This window comes from Pseudochaenichthys georgianus, chromosome 16 (assembly GCF_902827115.2).
Source record: "Pseudochaenichthys georgianus chromosome 16, fPseGeo1.2, whole genome shotgun sequence".
NCBI lineage: Eukaryota > Metazoa > Chordata > Actinopteri > Perciformes > Channichthyidae > Pseudochaenichthys > Pseudochaenichthys georgianus.
Window position 1 is genome coordinate 680760 of NC_047518.2, and position 22332 is coordinate 703091.

Below are 22332 nucleotides of genomic sequence, written 5' to 3' on the forward strand. Positions count from 1 at the left end.
ACTTCTGAAATAAATGCATTAAACGGGGTTCTTTGTAGAACTTCCATTTACTGCCGATGGGGGCGCTGCATAACTACGTAGCCTCGATTAAAGAAAACAGAAGAAGACGACATGTATCAACAAACCACCGCGACATGTATCAACAAATATCGCGATAAATATCGTACCGTTAACTTTTTTATCGCCATATTATCGTACCGTGAGTTTTTGGTATCGTTACATCCCTAGCCACGAGTGTTCTTCAAATGGACCTTCAGCACATTTGAACTTTCCGTCTGCTGAGACTACGTTAATACGAGTGTGTTAATGCTGTTGTGAACAAAAGCAGAAAGCATGATCGCAGAGCGATATGGTGAGTGCTCCTGTTTCAGGCACAGTGTGGAAGGCCAGGACAGAGGGAATGTGCTCGATGACACGTCAACATGGATCATTGTGACTGTTCACTTTTTACTGTTTTCCTGCATACTGCTAATAACACCTTTCATGACAAGTATGACGAGACAGCCATCAGATGAGTGTGGTGATGTTTACTATGTTGGTGTAACTAACAAATCATCAGTATCATTTCTTTTTTTTCCAGTTTGGCAGTGCCAATAGTTCACCACAGCAGCTATCACAGTCACACTAATGCAAAGAGACAGCTTATTGTATATTAAGTACAAACACACACACACACACACACACACACACACACACACACACACACACAGATACACACCTTCGCTGACAGGCTATTTCCTGCAGATAGACCTGTCCATATTCATACAGTCCGTCCTGTGGATGTAATCTTTGGTGTACTGACAGCTAGTTAACCCGCTCCCCTGAGCCCGGCCTCATCCTGCACAGCTTTAATCTGCACGGACGTGAGTGTGTAAGTGTGAGTGTGTAAGTGTGTCAGTGTGCGACAGAGATAGCGGTATGGAGAGACACAACGCCATGTTATAAGGAAACACAGCTATGTCATTACTTAAGTCCCCAGCATGCCTCTGAAACAGAAACTCTGAATAAATGAAAGCATGTATTTACTTTCAGACAGACGTGCATGTGCAGCGCTGCAGGAACGTGCACAGCTCAGGAAACGCTGTCAAGGATAATAACAGTGAGGAGGTGTGATGCTGGAGAGAAATGGGCTCGTAAAAAATGTGGTTATACAAACAAGTAGACCACGGAAAACCAGAGGATTTAAATATATATAAAGTGTCCACAAGAGCCTGGTTCAATGGCTATTTGTTAATGTCCACATTAGGGATGTACACTTCCCAGCTGGACTGCATGTCAGTGTTAATATGTTGTCTATCAGAATTCTAATTACAACTATTTATTCCTTTACATCTAACAAAAATAATATTGCACTTGGATCAACAAATTGTTTAAGGGGGATTTAGGGACGTTTTGTGCAAAAATGCTCTTATTTTTATTCAAGGACTACCTGTTAAGCCCCAAAGACCCCTTCGGCGGGTCTTTTTTTTTACAACACTGTCTCAGGGCATCTTAATATTAAAAACCCTATTAATGTGTTATACCAGATTAACGGGAAGAATCTCAGCTAACTGACGATACAAACCATTTTTACCAAAACAAAACACAAGTCTCATAAGAAGCATCTAAATGACCCCTGAGCGAAAAATGCTAACGCACTTTGGCACAGAACTCAAGATAAAGATACCCTTATTACTTATCGTAGCTGCACTTACAAGATATCCGATTAAAGCTGAGGTTCCACAGATTATTTAGGTATATATCATCACTGAGCGATCATAACTCTTTACAGGGGAAGCTAACACAGACATCAACACACGTAGCATTACGGAGCAAAAAAGGGACATCTTCTCACCTTAGCTGTTATTCTGATCAAACGTCGTGTTCAATGGCATAATTCCATTTTTATGTAAAAATCGGAGAGTAAAAGTTAGCTGCTAATGGTAGCCACCAGAGTTATCGCAGCTTCCGGTTTTGGCTATGCGTCACTCTCACTCCTTATTTGGTAACGTGTGTGTGTATGTGGGAGTTCCCATCGATTCCATTGGCTTTAGCGGTTATAAAGAGATGTCAATCATCAAAATCGACCAAGGGGGGCCAGAGATATGGAAAATCCACCCAAATGACCCCAGAAGTGGTTTTTCTTTGCTAAATCTCTCTAAAAAGGTCAATTTCACTTGTTTGGCATCAATCTTGATACAGGGTACTTATTATATGTTGTACTTTGGATTCCTAAAGCGTTTAGTCTACCATCCCATCATTCAAGGCTGGTTTTCACTATAAGTAATTTTATTTTTTTGGACGGACACTATAATTGACATGACTGTGTGTTTAAAATAAAAACATATATATTGATTCTGACACTTCTACATCCAACTCACAGGTGTAACCTTGCTTTGAGAAAAAAGATTATTAATTTAACCCTTTTAGAAGGGAAGATATGGTCATTTGTTCTGGGAATGTCATTTTCGAGCCTGAGACCTGAAAAACAGGTTCAGGGCTAAGTGTCCAACAAATACGAGTATAATATTGTTACTGCTGAATTTGAGAATCACATCAGCGCACTTGCATTGAAGTCACGTCCCCCATGTGAGACAGTACTTCATTTAAAGATAAGGCTGAGAGTTGAAAGTGAGTATCCTGCTGTAATGTATTTAAAGGTCCTTCATTTCCCAGGGGGAAACAATAACAGGACAAAGGTGAAGATGTGATGAATGTTTGTGTAGTTAGTTTACCATTCTGTCTTGTTCTGTCTTCCAAAAATGATTTTTGGTTCATGGTTTACAACATGTTTAGTTCTCTGACTACGTTCAGCATTGTCTCCAAATCAGAGCTTTCAGTTAGCCTTCTCAACCGTGATCTTGATGAGATTATGATTCTGTCAACAAAAAAAAATTGTGTATGGCCAAAAGCATAAACATCACACCCAAAGTTAATCAGCTGAATTCATCCTTTAACACCGGTGTCTAAAGGTCTAAGGGAGTCATATGCCTACTCCATTAGAAAGCCTTTAGTGCCTCCGGGAGGAACTGTGTCAATTCAGATGGTGTCTTGTGAGTCAACTATTTTGTCGTTTTGAATCAACCATGTCATATTAATGCCAAAATACAAAACATCTGCCATGAAATATCAGCCTGTAGCTGCAGCAGCCAAGCCTGTTTTAATTCCTATTACTCAAAGTATCTGACTACTGCATCCAAAGTTAGTGGACCCTTTACCAATGTGCACACCAATGTTTTCCCTATCGTCTCAAATGCCAACACAGTCTCACGACATTTCGTGTTATACAGTAGTCAGGACATTAATCTATTGATTCGTGTTCACCAACACGATTTCCCCATTTTTTTCGTGTCACACAGAACTATTTTAAAAGCAATGTAAATAATAACAAATTAGAATGAAAAACAGATAAAAAAAAATACAAATGTCAGTATTCTGACACAGAACGATTTTAGAATCAATGTATTTCTATTGGTAGTATGTTTCGTGCCTGCACCAAATAATAACAAAGAAGGAAAAAAAGATTTCAATATTCTGAGGCTCTGAGCCATTTCTTTTCCTCGCGGACGGCAACAAAACTCAGACATTATACAATTTAAAATAAAAGGGTTAGGGTTAGGCATAGGGTAAGATATTGAGTAAGAAAATGTTTTTATGAACCTCACAGCTTCCGGTCTTCCAAGACCCGACCGGACAAAAAGACGTGTTGCAGGCACGAAACATGCTACCAATAGAAATACATTGCTTTTAAAATCGTTCTGTGTTACACGAAAAAAAGGGGGAAATCGTGTTGGTGAACACGAATCAATAGGTTAAATGTCGTGACTATAACACGAAATGCCGTGAGACTGGGTTGCTGCTACAGCAGGATCTCAGAGCAGTATTAATCTATGTTTGCATGGTTATGGTTATATAAACGTGTCTGCATTAGCATCGTTTTAGCTAAACAGTATTTAGAAAATGGGTTAGGGTTAAGATCAACAAATACATTCTGTGGTGACATGCATTCAGCATCCTCAATAACACCTGAAACCACTTCAACATTTCCAAATCGGCCAGGCCATTTTTAAACTATTGTCTGCATAATGCTAGTTACGCAACGTATGCTAATTGCGCACAATTGCCCGACATACAGTATGTGAGTTAGCATCCGGCGGTTAGTTGTTACTCGGGTTATGTACTATACATTTCTAACATAAAACTTTGGGGTACACAACATTTCCGGGTTCACAGTGCTGACGACTAGACTAGAGGGTTCGTCCGACAGGAGAAAAACTCTCGGCCACGATGTCACATTCACTCAGCGGACCAATGTGGCGACTCAACTCCTGGCTGGGTTCCTCTCACCGCTGATGGAGGCTGACCTTTCTCCTTCTCTCTTCAAACAACATGGCCTTTAAGAAGCTTCTGACCAGCAGTATGCATTGATGCTGCCCTTCAGATGTGTGTGAGGCCGTGCATCCACACTCTGACCCTCTGACCGCCCAGCACACACACTGAGAGAGAGGCGGAGGTTGAAATGTCCCCGTCAGGCTCTCTGACAGGTGGACTCACTCGGAGAGCACACACTGCCTCGCCACGCTGCACACACACACATTTACACATGATCAATGCTGCTGGCTGACAGCTGAACACACACTTATTTAAACAGAAAGTGATTTGGATGAGGGAGAGAAAAAGCTGAGTTGGCTCACCAGTATTTCTAGGTCATGTAATAAAGTTATAAACAAAGGTAAATAGAAATAGTTGAAATATTAAATACAAGTTAATTTAATGCTGGCTCTGAAAGTTAGGCTTAAGGCATATGGAAGTCTTTTCATCTACTTTAATTGGAAGTAAAACTGAAGGCGAAAATACAATAATGGCATTTATTCCTTTTTTCATAACATAGTAATAATAATATATAAGATTTGTAAAGCCCTTCTCCTAATGTTCAAAGACGCTTTCATAGAACAAACATCGTCTCAGTTAGAATGAGTGAACAAATATATAAATGTATATATTTACATTGGTTGTACTTTTTACAGTATTACGGCTTCCACAGATGAAACTTTTTTATGGATTTTTTGTCAAAGCACTTCAGATATTCATTGCTATCGGGATGTTAAGAGCATTCCATGGAATATAACAAGTGTATCTCGAGCCGGTTTCTGAAACTTACCTACCCCACCTTTAATGTGAGATTGTCTTACAGAATATAAAAAAAAAGTCGGGCCCCCCCAACACAAATAGTCAGGCTCAGTGGCGGCGCCAGAGATTTCTTTTGGGGGTGCTGAGGGGTAGCTTGACATTTCATAGAGGGTGCTCAAACATTTAGGGTTTCCCATTAATGTACCGGGCGCTACAGAGGAATGTTCTACTGCAACACTCCACACACGCATATACACAGTGTACCCGCGACTGTTACAATGAAGGCTCGATAATCAGCTCACGGCATATAGGTGTAAGCAGGGGTCAAGTGCTATTTTTACAGGTGGTGTGTGGACCTCACATAGGGGGGTCCGGGGGCATGTTCCCCCGGGAAGATTTTTAAATATTGAAGTTAAAAGCATCAATCTGGTGCACTTTGAGGGCAACATGAAGAGTTCTATGGATACATCTCTCAACACCCAGATGAAACAGAAGTGTAAACAGATTTACTTTTTCTTTATGGATCTTTTACAAATCACCCTTTTACACTTTATTCTTGTTTTACTATAATGATCATATAAACGTGTGCCTCGGAAATAATTGTTTACATGAATGGTGACCAAAACGTTTGAGACCCACTGAGATAACACTCAGAGAGTCCTTTAGCTCACTGAGTCTCTCAGTCTGACAGGAGAGGACTCTCCTCCACTTTGTTGTTGAAAAAACTCCTTATATCCGTTAGCGTAGCTCGCTAGCACCAGAAGCTAACAACAACGATCTCCGGTACCGGAGTGCTCTCTCTCTCACTCGCACACACAAAATGGCTCATTTCACACACACACACAGAGAGATTATTTTCGAATCAATAATTTTTCAAATTATGATTTTTTTAAATCTTTTTTTCTTTGTATAATCATTTTTCTTCCTGGTCTCTCGCGCCCCCCCCCCCCCCCCCTTTGAGAACCACTGAACTAACCTAAGTTAAATTGTAGACATAATACATTGAATTCAAGTCAGTGTTTCAGTTTGTTCAGTGCAGGAGGAGGACCTTTTGAAACGGTATTTCCTCTCAGTGTTCAGCCTTGTTCTGTTGCCTGCCATGTCTTTGATCTGCATTCATTCCATTTTCCAGCCCACCTCCATAATGGCGCAAAACACCATTGTATTTCTAAGATTTGTGAGCAAAGGGAGAAGCGTCTGTGGGGAAGCAGAGCAGCTGAGCCTCAGTGTCAGTCCACTGCCGGTCTCTCGTCCAATCAGGGCTTGTCTTTGTGTCCGGGGGGGGTGAGCCTCCTACAGATGTGTGCAGGAAGCCCCACTATTCCCTTCTGGCATCAAACACAATCAATAAGCTTCCTGCTGTGCTTCCACGCTCTGTGAGAGGACCCCCGCCTGCAGGGCTTCCTCCACCTCTGCTCATCCAAAATCCACCCCCCCCCCCCAGATGAGTATCTCCTCAGCCCGGGGGCCACACAGCAGAGAGCCCTCTTTGTCTCCAGACTTGACTTCTTCCCTGGTCCACCTCTTCATACTCTCATCTCTAGAATTCTCTGCATCAATTATTCAGCCCTTCAGCCTCCGAATAGAAATCCATTATGTCTGCTCTGCTACACTGTGCTCCAATTAAGAGATTGGGGATGATACGAAGAGGGGGGGGGGCGGAGATTCAAGGATGAGACCTCAATTTACTTTAAAATATATACCATCCTATAATCTAATGCAGAGATGCTATAGTACATGCAATTAGTTACAGGTGACTGTACCATTTGATTTCATCTATTGATGTATTTGATTTAAAGGGATCATCTATACATGTCACCATTTAATGCACCGTACCAGGTGCAGAGACTACAACCATACTACAAGACACACAATACAGAGCTACACACAGTGACACACCCACATGTCATGAAGCCCATAAGATAACATGTGAGGTCATTGAGTACGATCTGTTCTCACGTGGCGTACTGCCATTGCCAAATCCAGTGGCGTTTTTATATGTACAAAAGTGGTGGGGCACGAACAACTTAGATGTGTATATATAAGCTTCTGGTGCCTTTCTAAACACGTAAACAAATAGCTGTAGGCTATCCGTGGTTCCGATAGAGAGAGGGGGGGAAACACAGACACTCATCACCGAGGTCACAATATCAATCCATCCAGCAGAGCAATAGCCTATAGGCAACAAACAGAAGATCAACTAAAGATATGACATGAAATGAACTTACCAGAGCTGCAGTCGACGGTCAACTTCTTTCATTTTATTTCCGTTTTTCAGATTTTAATCGCTATAAGCTGCTCTCTCTCGTCTCCTCGTCACAACTACACTTTTGGCGACACACGTACTCACAGCCAATCAGCTCTCTGAAATATGAGAGGACGTTTGGTGCCAGCACAGTGCCCCTATGGTGATTCTTTTTTTGCCGCACACATTGAATAGAAAAAGACTCTGAGCGTGCGCAGTGTACTTTTTACAGCACCCATTCATCTCCACAGCAGAGAGATGGCTCAGCACGGCTCAATGGGCACACTGTGGACACTAATTAGAAGAACACAGACTAAAACACCAATGTACAGATGAATCAGATGACGAAACATGATCTTAAAATATATATTAACATGTTTTCTTTTTGCATATTTTGGGAATTATTCTTTGTATTACTTTCTGCTGTGCCCCACCTGCCCTAATGACGAGTCGCCACTGGTCAAATCTCCTAGGCAGGATATACAAATCTCTCAATAAAAATGCTTAAAACAGGAACGAATTGTTAACCTTTCTAGTTCCTGAGTCATTTCGGTGTGTTCTGAATGGCTCTGATTTCGAGAGTGAATAGGTCAAGCTCTTAAAACGAGATAGACTGTTACTGTTACCTGCACTGGGGTGACCTGATTTTAAGGTATTACTTCTGATCTGCAGATAGTCTTGCTGGAACGTCATTCATTGATTAGCATGCGTTTCTATAGCTACATTAGCCCTTAGCATCCTGGAACATTCTTCAGAGTTCTCTAAAGAGGGTGTGGTTAACACAGTTTAGCTGAATACATACACGCTGGTTGAGCAAAACATTCTAGGGTATTTGGTTCGTGTTAGGCGATCTTTTAAGCTTGTTTCTGTATAAAACTCTCTGCAATGTTATATGTGTTGGTGAGATATATGTGACCTTCTGTTCTGTGTCTGGGCCCATATTCTACTACTTCTCTGGGAGTCCCATTTCACATGTCTCTATTATGTCTCATCACTTGGGATTTTACAGTAATACAGTTAATTGAATATAAGCATTTGCTGCTTAAAGGTGGGGTATGTAATGTTATATTCCATGGAATGCTCTTAACATCCCGATAGCAATGAATATCTGAAGTGCTTTGACAATAAATACATAAACAATGTAAAGTGTGGAAGCCGTGGTACTGTAAAAAGCACGACCAATCATCTGAGCCGGCTAAAGTAACTGGATGGCCTACCTGCCTGTCAGCCTTCCATCGGGGCACAAACTTACCTCGTGCCCTCACTGGTCATGTGCGCGTTCCTGTGTGTTGGAGGAGGGGCTCTGTGAGGAAGTGGCAGATTTGTTCCGGTTGTGTATTTTCAAAGCTAGCGCACTCGAGCTGGTTTCTCCAAAATGACCTACCCCACCTTTAACACACACTGCACACCAAAGGACACTGAGCAGGGCAGATGAGAGCTCTTCTGACAGACGCTGAACCTCATCATGTTCCTTCCTTTTCACCTCACTGAATAATGAAAAGATCTTTCATGTCGAGTGAATCTTTAAACACATTTAAGCATTGGCCCAAATGAGTGAATTTAGAGTTGACATGGAACACGGCTGGTTTTGATACAGCGCAGATATCAAGGTCGTACAAGAGCCTGTTTCACCAACACACTCTCACTCCCTAAGCGTCCAATAGCGACGTTTGGTCAGTGTCCGTGGCGTCCAATTGTGACGCTCCTAGGCTCCTTCAGCGTCATAAAGGGACGCAAATAGCTTTCAACTGATTGCAATGTATTCCCATCTGCGTCGGGATTTGACGCTCATGGAAGCACGGCATTCGTTTATGCCGGCTGCCCTTAAAGGCAATGTGAGCGTCCATTCCCAGGAGTAAAGGATGGCAGAAGACACTACACTACCCAGAATCCCCAGCTATCGTTTGGACTACACCATGTGCTCTTGACAAACCCTGTGATAGTCCTCAAGCTCTGTGATTGGAGAGTGTGCTCCGAGGGTTAAGCCGATTCTCGAACAGCACTTGAAATGGGATGGAACCACGGCAGACTGTCCAAAACTGGATTTGAACGGGTCCACCGGGTCCCCCCTCCCGTCCCCAGAACTACACATGCTGGCTATTCTGTTTCGCAACATGTTCTCTATGGCACGTCTCTACTGGGAGTTGTAGTTTTAAAAGACGTTTTCGTATTTCCCATAATAAGAAGTTGCCAGTATTAAACTGTGTACATCCCTGGAGGTTTAGGGGACAGGAAACACTCACATTTAAAACATATAATTAATAAATGGGTGAAAATTGCTTGTGCCCATAATGGGCAGTATTAATATATATACCCACATGCCAGCTAAGGTCAGAAGAGCTTTATTTAACATCTGGTCTTATGTGTGTGACCCCTGTGATTACATTACATTACATTAATTGATAAGCCTGAAACATGCACTTGTCAAGGTTCAGAGGCACATTTTGCAAATATGGCAGTAGCCATCGATCAGCTTAAGATAAGATATACTTTATTGATCCCAAGTTGGAACATGTTACATCAGCATGTGTAACAGTTAAATATGCAGTTGTGTTTATTTGAAAATCATTTAGTATAATCACATAAATTCTGTGTTTTATATTCAACAATTCTGTGTTCTTTATGTATTGATTGTTCAATACCTGACAAGGAGATGAAATATCTACATAGATCTTATAAGAGTATAATACATTATGTATAATATCAGTTAAAATAAGTGCTTCAACATAGTTAACATTGCTGGAGGTATGCACACATATTGATAGATGTCTCGTAATGCACTGTTGAGGAACCTGCGACCCAAGTTTTTCATTCAGTGCAGAACTACACCACAGTTGTGTAGGCCTATATGATATGTCAATAAACCTTAGAAAATCATGAAATCTTGAAAGGGATGTGCAAAATAGTCATTACATACAGTCTTTAATTAACAATTAGTAGAGAATAACGAGTAATGAATATACTTTATAGGGATCGTATTAATATCTAATAATAAAAATATTGAAATTCAATAACATGCTTTAACCACCAGGTGTCCCTTTATATCAGCTATGCACCTTTATGGTGTAAATACAGCCTATCTACCAATTGGATCAAATATAAAAGTGAGCCGAATTAGTGTTGATACTGCAAGGAGACGTATTGTGTGAAAAGAAATGTAAGATGTTGTTTAATGGCTGATATATTTATGATCCACGTCACATTTTCAGTTCCTCATGTTTGTCTTCTCATCAGGGCTCTATAAATACAGAACTACGGCAGATATGTAATATGTAATGCAGCCGAACCGTGTATTACAATGCCGTTATGTGATGACTTTCAAAGAGAAAAGCAAGCACACTCGGAATAAGGTATTATTATTATTTCGGTCTGTTTCCGGTATTTGTTAATGACGGTGTGCTCTGAGATGTGAGACTGGAATTGCACAGGGGGGAAATAACGTAGGCTATCTTTAGATGCGGATTTTGTTAAACTAATATGTTTAGGCTGTGGACCAACACTATACATTGACGGGGAAGGGGGTAGCAATAAAGATAACACCATTAAACAGTTACACAACATAACAGGAATAATATCGATAGCAGCGTCCCTAGCAACCACCTTGGTAACAATGAAAACGTCGCAATTTCCTGAAGTAATCTTCGTAATAACTAGCAAACTAAAGATCATGTACATCCACTGCACACATAATCTGAAATTCAAACTCATATTTCTCGCATAAAATGACATCAAAACGCATTTTAATGGCCAAACTAACTTTAAAATAGGCATTTTACACCTAGAATAAAACGAATTTCGGCCATGTTTTCTTTTTCTGCAGGGAGAAATTTGAAGATCACGTGACATAGACGCCAGCCATCGGAATGAATGGTGAAAAAAACGGGGTTTGTCAAACAGAGCACATGGTGTAGGCCAAACGATAGCTGGGGATTCTGGGTAGTGTAGTGTCTTCTGCCATCCTTTACTCAGAAAACATATTTGTTTCTCCGAATCGAAGGGGAAAAATACAAAAGCATTGCACACAATTTAAACCAATCAATGTTGTGTAATTAAAGGATAATCTGGTGTTTTTTAGTCGATGAGTAGTGCAGATATCACTGTGACATCAATCGACAGTAAGAGGAGTACTTACTTCCGGGTGTAAAATTCTCCGTTATCCAATGGGAATGGATGCTCACATTGCCTTTAAGGGCAGCCGGCATAAACGAATGCCGTGCTTCCATGAGCGTCAAATCCCGACGCAGATGGGAATACATTGCAATCAGTTGAAAGCTATTTGCGTCCCTTTATGACGCTGAAGGAGCCTAGGAGCGTCACAACTGGACGCCACGGACACTGACCAAACGTCGCTATTGGACGCTTAGGGAGTGAGAGTGTGTTGGTTTCACTCCCTCTTGGTAGAGTGCAGCCTCTTGCAGTTTGAAACAGCAATATGTCTCAATGTAAAATACAAAAAATGCTCTACTAAAAACATGTTCTACCAGCATCTGTACTTTTTAGATTATGACTTTAATAAGGAGATGTTAAGGTTAAAACACTGTATCCCCCCCCCGAATACTTCTAGAATACCTACCAAAGAATATCAATATGTATATCATTGGAAACTGTTGAGCATTGGAAGTCAGCATTGGTAGGAACTTTTGGTACATTGGTAGGAACTTTTGGTACATTGGTAGGAACTTTTGGTACATTGGTAGGAACCACAGCAAAACGCAAAAGTCCTTGCCTGCGTTTCTGAAGTATGGTTTATATCCGCAGCTCACACAGACACACACACACAGACACACACACACACACACACACACACACACACACACACACACACACACACACACACACACACACACACTCTGCAGCACCCCGCACTCACCAGGAATATCCTCTCCAGCTGGTCCTGGATGTCCTTCATCCCGGGGAAGGCAGCCACTCCTTGGATCATCTCGACGAAAATGCAGCCCACTCCCCTTGAAGAGAGAAGAACACGCGACGAGACCTCATCATTAAATACTGACTGATCACAACGTCATTACAACAAGACCACTGTAGCTTGTTAACGTGTCTTCATCATTTAGAGATTTAATCAATTGTACCATAACTAAAACTTCATGTGTGTGAGCAAATTACATGTACACATATATGTGCATATGTTTCGTATACTTAAATGCATATATATACAGTATGGAGCCAAGCCTAGTCTTTTACATACAGATGGTGTATGTTGATTGTGTCTCCTATGTGTGTGTATGTGTCGCTACACTTGATAAAAGCCATGTGAATAAATACTCACACCAGAATGTCTTCAGAATACAATATACACATCTTTAAAACACAGTCTTCCTTTAGAAAACCGAGAAATATTCAATTATGACATATAAATATCGCTGGTTGAGATAAGATATTTAAAGATGAGTTATTATTCTTACATCAGAAAACAATCACGACATTCACTTTTTAAATATAGCGCATTACACTGGAGTCATGTTTCTTATTGCCACTGCTCCAGACTCCGGCTGCTCACAGTCTGCAGCCATTATCCAGCTCCAACATGTATTCTGCTTCCTGCTCAGACTACTGCCATACCATCATTATCCCTGTCACTGGAGGTCCAGCCCCTCCCCTCTGCAGTACCCCTTCTCTACCTTAACACGACACCATCCTCCTCCATCTCCATCAGCCTGCTGCCCATGTGCCTGACGATCTGATCCACGATGATAACATCTATTGATTTAAAGGGTACGTGTACCTATACGGACTCATCACCTGGTTCTGACCCTGCTCTGTAATCTGTGTGCACTGCAGCAATGGAGATGTTCTTCCATGACAGTCTGTAAGATGTTAATTAGTCCGTCAGTGGGCCAGCTGCGCTCCTGTAGTTTTAGCACACCATGAATTAGCCTGGGTAAATACTGGGCTGTTTGTTAACGGACCGTTAATGAACCCCCTGATGGCAGCAGACCGGGCTGAAAGGAGATCTGCATCTCCACAGGAAACACACAACACACACACACACACACACACACACACACACACACACACACACACATATGGAGGGGTTCCACTAAAGGAGGCTGCAGTGGGACTATGCTTCCAATACGGGCTGAGCGATATGCAGAACATCAACGGTATTTAATATCGATACTGCAACGATAATGTAGGGTTGAATATTTGTGCTTTAACAACAAACTTTTGATAAATAATCATTTGTTAGGTTAAAATAATGGCTAAGTGGATAAAAAGAAAATCTAAGAATAGTTGTGTAAGTTTAGAAAAAAAACATCACTACCTTTAAATGCAGGCTAAGACACTTATACATACAGACACAGTCCTACTTCCAATACATGAATGACCTGCAGGTGGTAAAAGAGAGCAGCTGTGTACATGTGAGTGACATGGAAAAGATTCCACTGACATGTTGTGACAAGAACAAGAACCTCTCACGCAGAATGAGCTATCATTTATGACGTCTCTTTCCTGTAAATGAATCCAGACGCCAGGTTAGTGTACGGCCGGAGGTATTCTCTACATATTTGGAGAGCAATAGATCATTTTGAGCACAGAGGAAAATGTCTACAAAAGATACATCATTTTTTTAAGCAAAGAGGAATCAGGTTTGTGCAAATAAGCTCTCGTACTCAGTTTCACTCATTTGCTCTTAGTCTCTCTGAACATCTCATCACATTTACTCTCACACACACACACACACACACACACACACACACACACACACACACACACACACACACACACACACACACACACACACACACACGCACGCTAGGGGTGTTGAAAATAATCGTTTCTACGATGCATTGCGATGCGGACGTGGACGATTCGGTCTCGATGCAGTGACGGAAGATAATCGGTTATAGCGTAGTAACGTTGCTTCCTGATTTTCCGGCCGCAGCTTTACTATAACGTTTTTTTTTTCTGTCACTTTAATATCAAATCGGTCGGTGACGCAGAGATCAGGGAACAGACGTGACAGCGGCACAGCAACACCAAACACGGAGCAGTCTGCTTTATCCACCAACACAACAACACCAGTCCAGAAGCAACAGCAGAAGGACCCGCTCTGAATCACTCCGTGTCGCTGCGGCCAGGGGCGCCTTAAGGGGGTGAAAAGTTAGGATGATTCTAAGGGCCCGTGACTGACAGGGGCCCCAAAACATTTAAGAACATTAAGAAAAAAGTGTTTAAGTAACCTTTCATCAATCATCAATAATTAACATTAATATATCGTCATATTGATGATGTACTCACTAAACTTACGATTCATTTAACTTATTTTCTTCCAAAAGTTAATTATCAAAAGCATCGAACACCCCCCTCTATTTACATGTAATGGTTTGGTCCTGCCTCCAAACGCTGTGCAGCACCGGCCCTTTCTAGCAGAGAGACTAGTGAGAGGAGGGATGCTAGTACTTATGTGTGTACGATGTCTCAACGACTAACAAAGTCAGGCTTTCAAGAAAGAAAAGAAAGGAGAGAAAGACAAGAGAGAGGGACTAAAGGGCGACAGTATGTCACCCAGTTTTTCAAAAGAAAAGGTGGGTGTGGTCCATGAGTGGTGGAAATTAGTCTGTTAGCTAAGCGTAGTCCATTGTAAATAATAATTGTAATGTTTTGCTGACATTAAAGGTGGGGTAGGTAAGTTTGAGAAACCGGCTCGAGATACACTTTTTGTTATATTCCATGGAATGCTCTTAACATCCCGATAGCAATGAATATCTGAAGTGCTTTGACAAAAAATCCATTAAAAAATGTCATCTGTGGAAGCCGTGGCGCTGTAAAAAGCACGACCAATCATTTTAGCCGGCCCGGCTAAAGTAACTGGATGGCCTACCTGCCTGTCAGCCTTCCATCTGTGCACAAACTTATCTCGTGCCCTCATTGGTCATGTGCGCGTTCGTGTGTGTTGGAGGAGGGGCTCTGTAAGGAAGTGGCAGATTTTTTACGGTTGTGTATTTTCAAATTCTAGCGATCTCGAGCCGCTTTCTCCAAAATTACCTACCCCACAACTACTGTTAATATCTTCACAGAACATTCAGAGGTTTTTCCTTTCACTCCTCTTTTAGCTGACATTTAATAAATGCAGGTACATTTTTAGCAGCTATTCATACTAAATCAGTTGTCCCTCCCCCTGGTGCCAGGACCAACACATCCATCTTTAGGCTCCGCAGCCCTGACCCCCCATAAGGCTTTGCAGTCTTGCCATGCTGTCCATTGAAAGCCAGTTGGCTAGAAAGCTGGACTTCAAGGACTTGATCAGTGACTTTGCCTGTAAGAAGGCTAGGCGCTGGGCTCTTGGTGAGTAAGGCTGAGCCAGGGCTCGTGATAACTGTTAAAGGGCAAGGCTATGGTAACTAGGGGTGCAACAACTAATCGACTTAATCGATTAAAATCGATTACCAAATTAGTTGGCAACTAATTCAGTCGTCGATTCGTTGGTGACGTCATCACATGTGTTCTACACCCCGTTAAGCTCCAACGTTATCGCTCTTTTTTATCGGTACAGGAAACATTTAAAACATATGTCATATGTATTATTGCTACATAAACGTTATATCGCAGTCTTAGTGTCACCAACTCCGTTTCTAATATGCAATATGACTACAAAATGCGTCTATAATGTATTTTCGATCTTCCCAATTCAGACGAGAGATCTCTCCCCCGCCTGCTTGCGAGGGGGCGGGGCAGTTTACACACACGCAGCCGCTATATGCAGCAACACACACACACGGAGGAGATGGCGGAGAGAACGCGCTCCGAGGTATGGTTAAACTTTAGCCGTCTCGATGTGGACGATGCTCGTTGCCAAAAGTGCAATAAGAGTTTAGCATGTAAGGGCGGTAACACGAGCAATTTGTCTAAACATTTAGCAAAAGTGCTCCACATCCAGACGGAGGAATGCACCGGGTTCCACTGTCTTTCTAGCAGCTCTGTAGCCCCGTCCACGAGTGACGTTTCCACGTCAGGTGTTCTGTATGCTAGCAGCAACACACGGAGTTAACTACATTATACAAACATGGGTTAATGATTAGAGGTAACTGAGTTATTTATTTTGTTAAAGTTTCAGCTATTCTGTTTACAGTTCTGTCATCACATTATTTAATCCATCCATCCATCCATCTTCTCCCGCTTATCCGTGGTCGGGTCGCGGGGGTAGCAGTTCCAGCAGAGAGCCCCAAACTTTCTTTTCCCTGACATTATTTAATACGATTTGTTAAAACATTGTTGTTTCTTTTGATGTGAAATATTATGCATTTAATTAAAAATAAAAAGCGATGTTAGTTTTGTTCACAATTTGTTTAGTTAGTTTACCTTATTTCTTGTCAAAAGAACCGTTAATACTATCGTTAAAAGGACCGGATCGATAAGCAGTATCGATATAAGTAGTAGTACAGTTAAAACCTTAACGATCCGAATAATCGATTAATCGTTTCATTAATCGATTGATTAATCGATTATCAAATTAGTCGTTTGTTGCAGCCCTAATGGTAACGATATTGGATCACTACGATGCATGATGAGAAAAAGACTGAGAACAGGTAATAGGCTCTGATTTAGCGCCACCATCAGGCCCTTTCACTTCCATTTCGTTGTCCGTTTACACTTTAATACCCGCTTATTTTATAGTTGGTATGTATATTTAATAAAAAAATCTGCTGCTTATGTTATTTTTCTTGTTATAGCATTTTATAAATGATAATATTGGTGTTAATGTTCACTTTATTTTAATTTAAGAGGTCATGTATATTTAAGTTATATTTATTTTGAATTTTGAATGTTTCATTCAAAAATGTTATTAAAAAGGCATGTACACCATGAAAGATGACTATTGAGGTCTATTGTCAGGAATGTTAGTGTTATATCAAATAGTGAATTCTACTGCAGCAGAATGTTGCACGTCTGCACAGTGTTATATGTTCACCGCTCAGTGTCAGTAAATATTGTGCAGTTAGTATTGGACTACAAGATAGATGCAAGCCTGTGCAGGTAGTTATTTAAAGCATACATGAGTGGGTTGGGTTCTGGAGGTGTGGTTACAGCATTGTGCTTGGTTGGCGTGGCCTGGGCCTGGTGGTGGGGCCCAATGTGATATATTTTCATGGGGCCCAAAATCCCTGGCGGCGCCCCTTGCTGCGGCACAGGGATTTATGTTTTTCAAAAATAATCGCGTTACAATCATGTCAGGTTTTTGGTGGATTTAATTAAGTCTTGGATTGCAAAGTATGAATGTCCTCTACCAGTTTTCAGACGATATATACGTGTGTAAAGTTTGTGAAGGAAGGAGGAAAAAAGCTTCCGCGATCACCGTCTCCTCTCCGTTCCTCCAAGCCCCGCCCCCTCCCTGAAAATAATGAGTGACAGGCTGATAGTGACCCGATAGAAACGTTATTATTCACTTAATCACTGAGATATAATGAAGCTAACTTAATCTCATACAATCATGGGATTCATGTAACAGTAAGACAGAGAATGTAAGTGTGCACCCACATGCAGTATTTTTGTTTGTATATGCTGTTGTAAATCCTCCTGTTGTCTGCTGTGTTCAGACCATATATACAGTCTATGGTTCAGACTCAGGTCCTGTGTGTGAGGCCACATTCAGGACCTTCAGTGTCCTTTCTTAACAGAAGGCCGCGGCTAGAAGCTGCAGCTCGACTGCAGAAGCATTAGCTTTTTGTTGTTGAGGATGGAACAACTTCACACACGGAGGCTAGACCTATACAATTCATTTATTTTGGTATATAAATTAATGTCAAGACATTTATGTGATTGATTTCTGAAGCACTTTCTAAATAATAAAAAGAGAGTTCATATGTATTTACTGCATGTATGCATTGATGAAAAATAAGCCATGTGCAGTAATATAGAAAATTGAGGATGCAACGCATTGGTATGAATCGTGATGCACCGGGATATCGAACCGAATCGAATCGTTGACAGGATAATCGTAATCGAATCGAATCGTGAGACCAGTGAAGATGCACAGCCCTAACGCACGCACGCACGCACGCACACGCACACACACACACACACACACACACACAAGCTTGGAGCTGAGAGCCACAGACAGAGGAGGGTACAAACAGACAGACGTACTCTAAAGTTGCTCTTTTCATGGTATTTGTGTGAAACAGGGAAAGTCTTGGATAACAGCAGCCATTGTCGTCTGTGCACGGTCACGCTGCAGTGCTCTGAGCTCTGACGGACGGCCAGGCGTGTGAGAGCTGCAGGAAGGTAGAAAGAGAGCCGCTCTTTGTCTCTCCGCAGCCTGTAACCTGCGGGCTGCGGTGTGAGGCTGTGATGGATGCTCACATGGCAGGGAGGCCGATCTGCTTCATGGAACACTGCTTCCTAAGTGACCAGGGGTGTGTGTGTGTGTGTGTGTGTGTGTGTGTGTGTGTGTGTGTGTGTGTGTGTGTGTGTGTGTGTGTGTGTGTGTGTGTGTGTGTGTGTGTGTGTGTGTGTGTGTGTGTGTGTGTGTGTGTGTGTGTGTGTGTGTGTGTGTGTGTGTCACAGCATGACCCTCCTGCCCACCTGCAGCAGTCACACTTTCCATTGCATGTATATAAACAATTTTTTTTTTTTTTAAATAAAAAAAAAAATGTATATGTGTAATGTGTATCTGTAAAGCGCTTTGAGCACTGGAAAAGCGCTATAATAAATGCAAGGAATTATTATTACTTTCCCTCTGCCTCTCAGACCCCAAAGCCCCCAACTGCTTTTTAATTGGATGTTGGAACATGCAGCAGGGGTTTGTGGGATGTCCCTGCGGACTGTCCAGACAGAGAGGGTCACCGAGGCTCCACTGAGAGTTTAGGTGGCAGCAAGCCTGAGAGGAAAGGGACCAGCAGTCCCTCACCACATGTCCAGGCAGGTGGAGTACTCTGTGGACCCCAGCAGGACCTCATGTTCCACTTCCTTTTCAAGCACTTTCACAGTTCTGCACAACTTGATTTAAAGCCAGAAGATAACCGTAATATATTTCAGCCTCTCTGCAGACATTCTGGAGAGATTGTATCAGCAGGCAAAATGAAATGAAGGTGGAACATAATGATATTTATAAAGAAAGCTTGATCTGTGTGCAGTTCTTGTGTGAGTGATAATGCCTCCCTGTATCTTTGCTAATGTGTTGTTTGCATGTGGCCACCTTTTATGTAATCACATCTGGGAGCTCTGCTATCAGATCACGGGTTAAGTGCAGACCATGCTACATGTCACGAGTCAGCTGCCAGGTTTGAGAACAGTTCATATGTAATGCTGTTCCCATTCTCCAGCCACAGAGCACAGGCGTCAGCATGATACACATCGTTTTGCATTCATTACAATTGAGAAACATGCTACCCCACTTAAGTTATATCTCGCTAAATGTAAGCTAAATTGATATTTCTCATGCAATGTAATCTGATTATTTGTCAGTAAAGATACAATTTAAAACAATTTCTACAATCATTCAGACGTCATCAGTTTATTCGGGGCATACAATGTCTGTTAATTCACCTATTGTTGTTATAATCAATAGCTAGTAAGACACACATGTGAATTACACTGCATCACGAATCATCCATACCTGTAAGAGAGATTGATCCAAGGAACCTTCTAAAGCATTCCACAGGAGGCAGCGCTCTCAGGTTAGGATCGGCTCAACTTAAGTGGGTTTTAAATTGGTGTTGTGAAGAAAATCTGATCTGGATCGCACCGGAATGAACCATGGAGAAATAGGGTGGGGAGGGGGGTCGGGGTTAGGAGTACTCACCACATGTCCAGGCAGGTGGAGTACTCTGTGGACCCCAGCAGGACATCAGGGGGCCGGTACCACAGGGTCACCACCTCGTTGGAGTAGGTGTGGCTGGGGACCGACTTGGCTCTGGCCAGGCCTGGGGGGGGGGGGGCAACACAACACAAGATTATCATTGGACGACCTTCAGCAGGCCTCTGAACACTCACTGTAGCAAGCACTGATACTGTGTGAGGATGAACAAGCAGCAAGGATATGCAACGTGGAACATAATAACTCAGCACAGTTTAGATAACAAAGAAATTGGTAGTTTAAATACACGTGATTGCAACAATACCACAGAAGAATATAGTTCTCATACAAAGTGGTTACACGTCTTGAAAACCAACCACACCCATCCAAGCACAGGCGAAAAGATTATAGAATCGAGAGGATTGACAACTGTTCAAAATAAGGACATTACCCATTCCCCCTTGTATCTTCTGTTATTCTGAATACAATAATAACAATCTTTAAATTATTATTAAATTATTAATCAATTCATATAGTTCATAATTAAAGGTGTGCAACATTAACTATATACAGTTCCTGTTTGAAATGGACCCAAGCATAGATAGAACTGACCATGGAGTCCCGCCTCTTGTCTCTCGCATGTATCTACAGTCTGTTCAAGGAGGTAAGGTTGTAATAGCATAACTCCCCTCAAACTGCAATAACCTATTTCCTGTTGTTTTTAGAACCCCAGCATGCACCTGTCCTCTTCACCTCACATAGCATCTGTGGGTGCGTCTCACTTCTCTTATTTTTCATGTCCTCGCTCCTCGGGCTCGGTGTCACCGGAAGTTGATTGGTCTGCGCCATCTTGAGTAGCGTCTCAGTGGCCTTATTTGTGCCGGAGGAGCGATAACGGAGGAACTACCAGACCATCCTCCGGTGAAATCCTCAGACACTCGCCCCGCCCCCTTACTGTGTATCGCTCACTGATTGGACGATGCAGCGCATGCACTGATCTGGCTGCTGTCAGACGATCAGCTGTGCGGCGTCATCACAAACGGACGTGGCTTCACGTGGCGCTCCGGAGGAAAGCACGTCCCGTTGCTCTTAAAACTCATTTCCCTGCTTCTCGTGGTTTCCTTGCGTCTCTCCTTGCTTCCCTGGTGGGAGGGACTAGTGGCAGGGAAACGACGCAAGTGAGGGACGCAAGGAATCCATTTAACCGAAATGAGATGCACCCTTAGCCTCCTGCTGCCTCCCCTTCAATTATGCTGTGCCCTTCACCCCCCAGCAGTTTGAAACCTCGGTGTCTGGTTGAACTTCAGAGGAAATATTAGACCCTCGACGCACAAAGCTTTGATTGACTTAAGGAAACGAGGTGGACTGCTGGGATGTATAACATAGGAATTAGCAATGGAGAGATCTGTTGTTCAGAATCAGACGGCATCAGTGATAGGTGTGGTCAGAAGTGTGCTACATTGCACCCACACACATGTGATGACACACTCTGGAGCACACTTTACATCACCGCAACGAGAGAGAGAGCTGCTGAGGTTGCTCATTAGAAGGGTTAGGATGAAAGGTAATATGTTGTTCATAGAAGGATACAATCAGTCCTTCATTACAGCGAAAGGTTGAGATCTTCGGAATGTTTGATGTGCTCCTGACGAAGCTCCTCATAGTTGTAGCACTGCCTCACCTCCTTCTGGACCGCTTGCTGTATTTCACACAATATCAATATGCAGATCACCGCTCTGTTTCCACTGAGGCCAACGCAAAGTAATCAGACCTGTCTTTGCACTGTCTTCTGTACATTCAACCGCAACAAGGCTTTTCAAATGGACACCATGATGGAAGACCTTTGAGGTCTCTGAGGGGGACGCAGAGTGAATAACAACTTATACAAGTATAAGTATAGTAGCAGCATTTGAAAATACTCAAGTAAAGTAAAGTACCTACATTTTTAACTTCAGCACAAACATGGAGGTACTTAACTTTCTTTCAAACCTTTTCAAGTATTTTTATATGTAGTTCCTGTGCGTCTCCTGGTTATTCTCGCCCTGTTCCTGCTCTGATCGTAGGTGCCACTGACCCAGGTGAGCTCGGCAGCTGAAGGAGAGCAGAGTGCAGAGGCAGCAGCTCTAATGAGGCGGATGGCATACTCTTTGTCTCCCCCCGAGAGGTTGGAAGGCTTAATTAAAGCATTTAGCCTGGTAAAAAAGGACTTCCTGCCCTGCTG

The 22332-nt window shown here is 42.3% G+C and overlaps 1 protein-coding gene across 3 annotated transcripts in view; it reads right to left on the reverse strand.

Moving 5' to 3' along the window:
• The window catches only part of cdk14 (cyclin dependent kinase 14), a 257958-nt gene that overhangs the window by 87969 nt on the left and 147657 nt on the right, over nucleotides 1-22332 (reverse strand). For all 3 annotated transcript variants that reach the window (XM_034102038.1, XM_071205779.1, XM_034102039.2), the window contains 2 exons: nucleotides 20118-20238; nucleotides 12225-12318 (listed from right to left, as the gene is read on the reverse strand). In XM_034102038.1, coding sequence (XP_033957929.1) covers nucleotides 12225-12318; nucleotides 20118-20238 — 215 coding nt within the window. The remainder of the gene's footprint in view (nucleotides 1-12224; nucleotides 12319-20117; nucleotides 20239-22332) is intronic.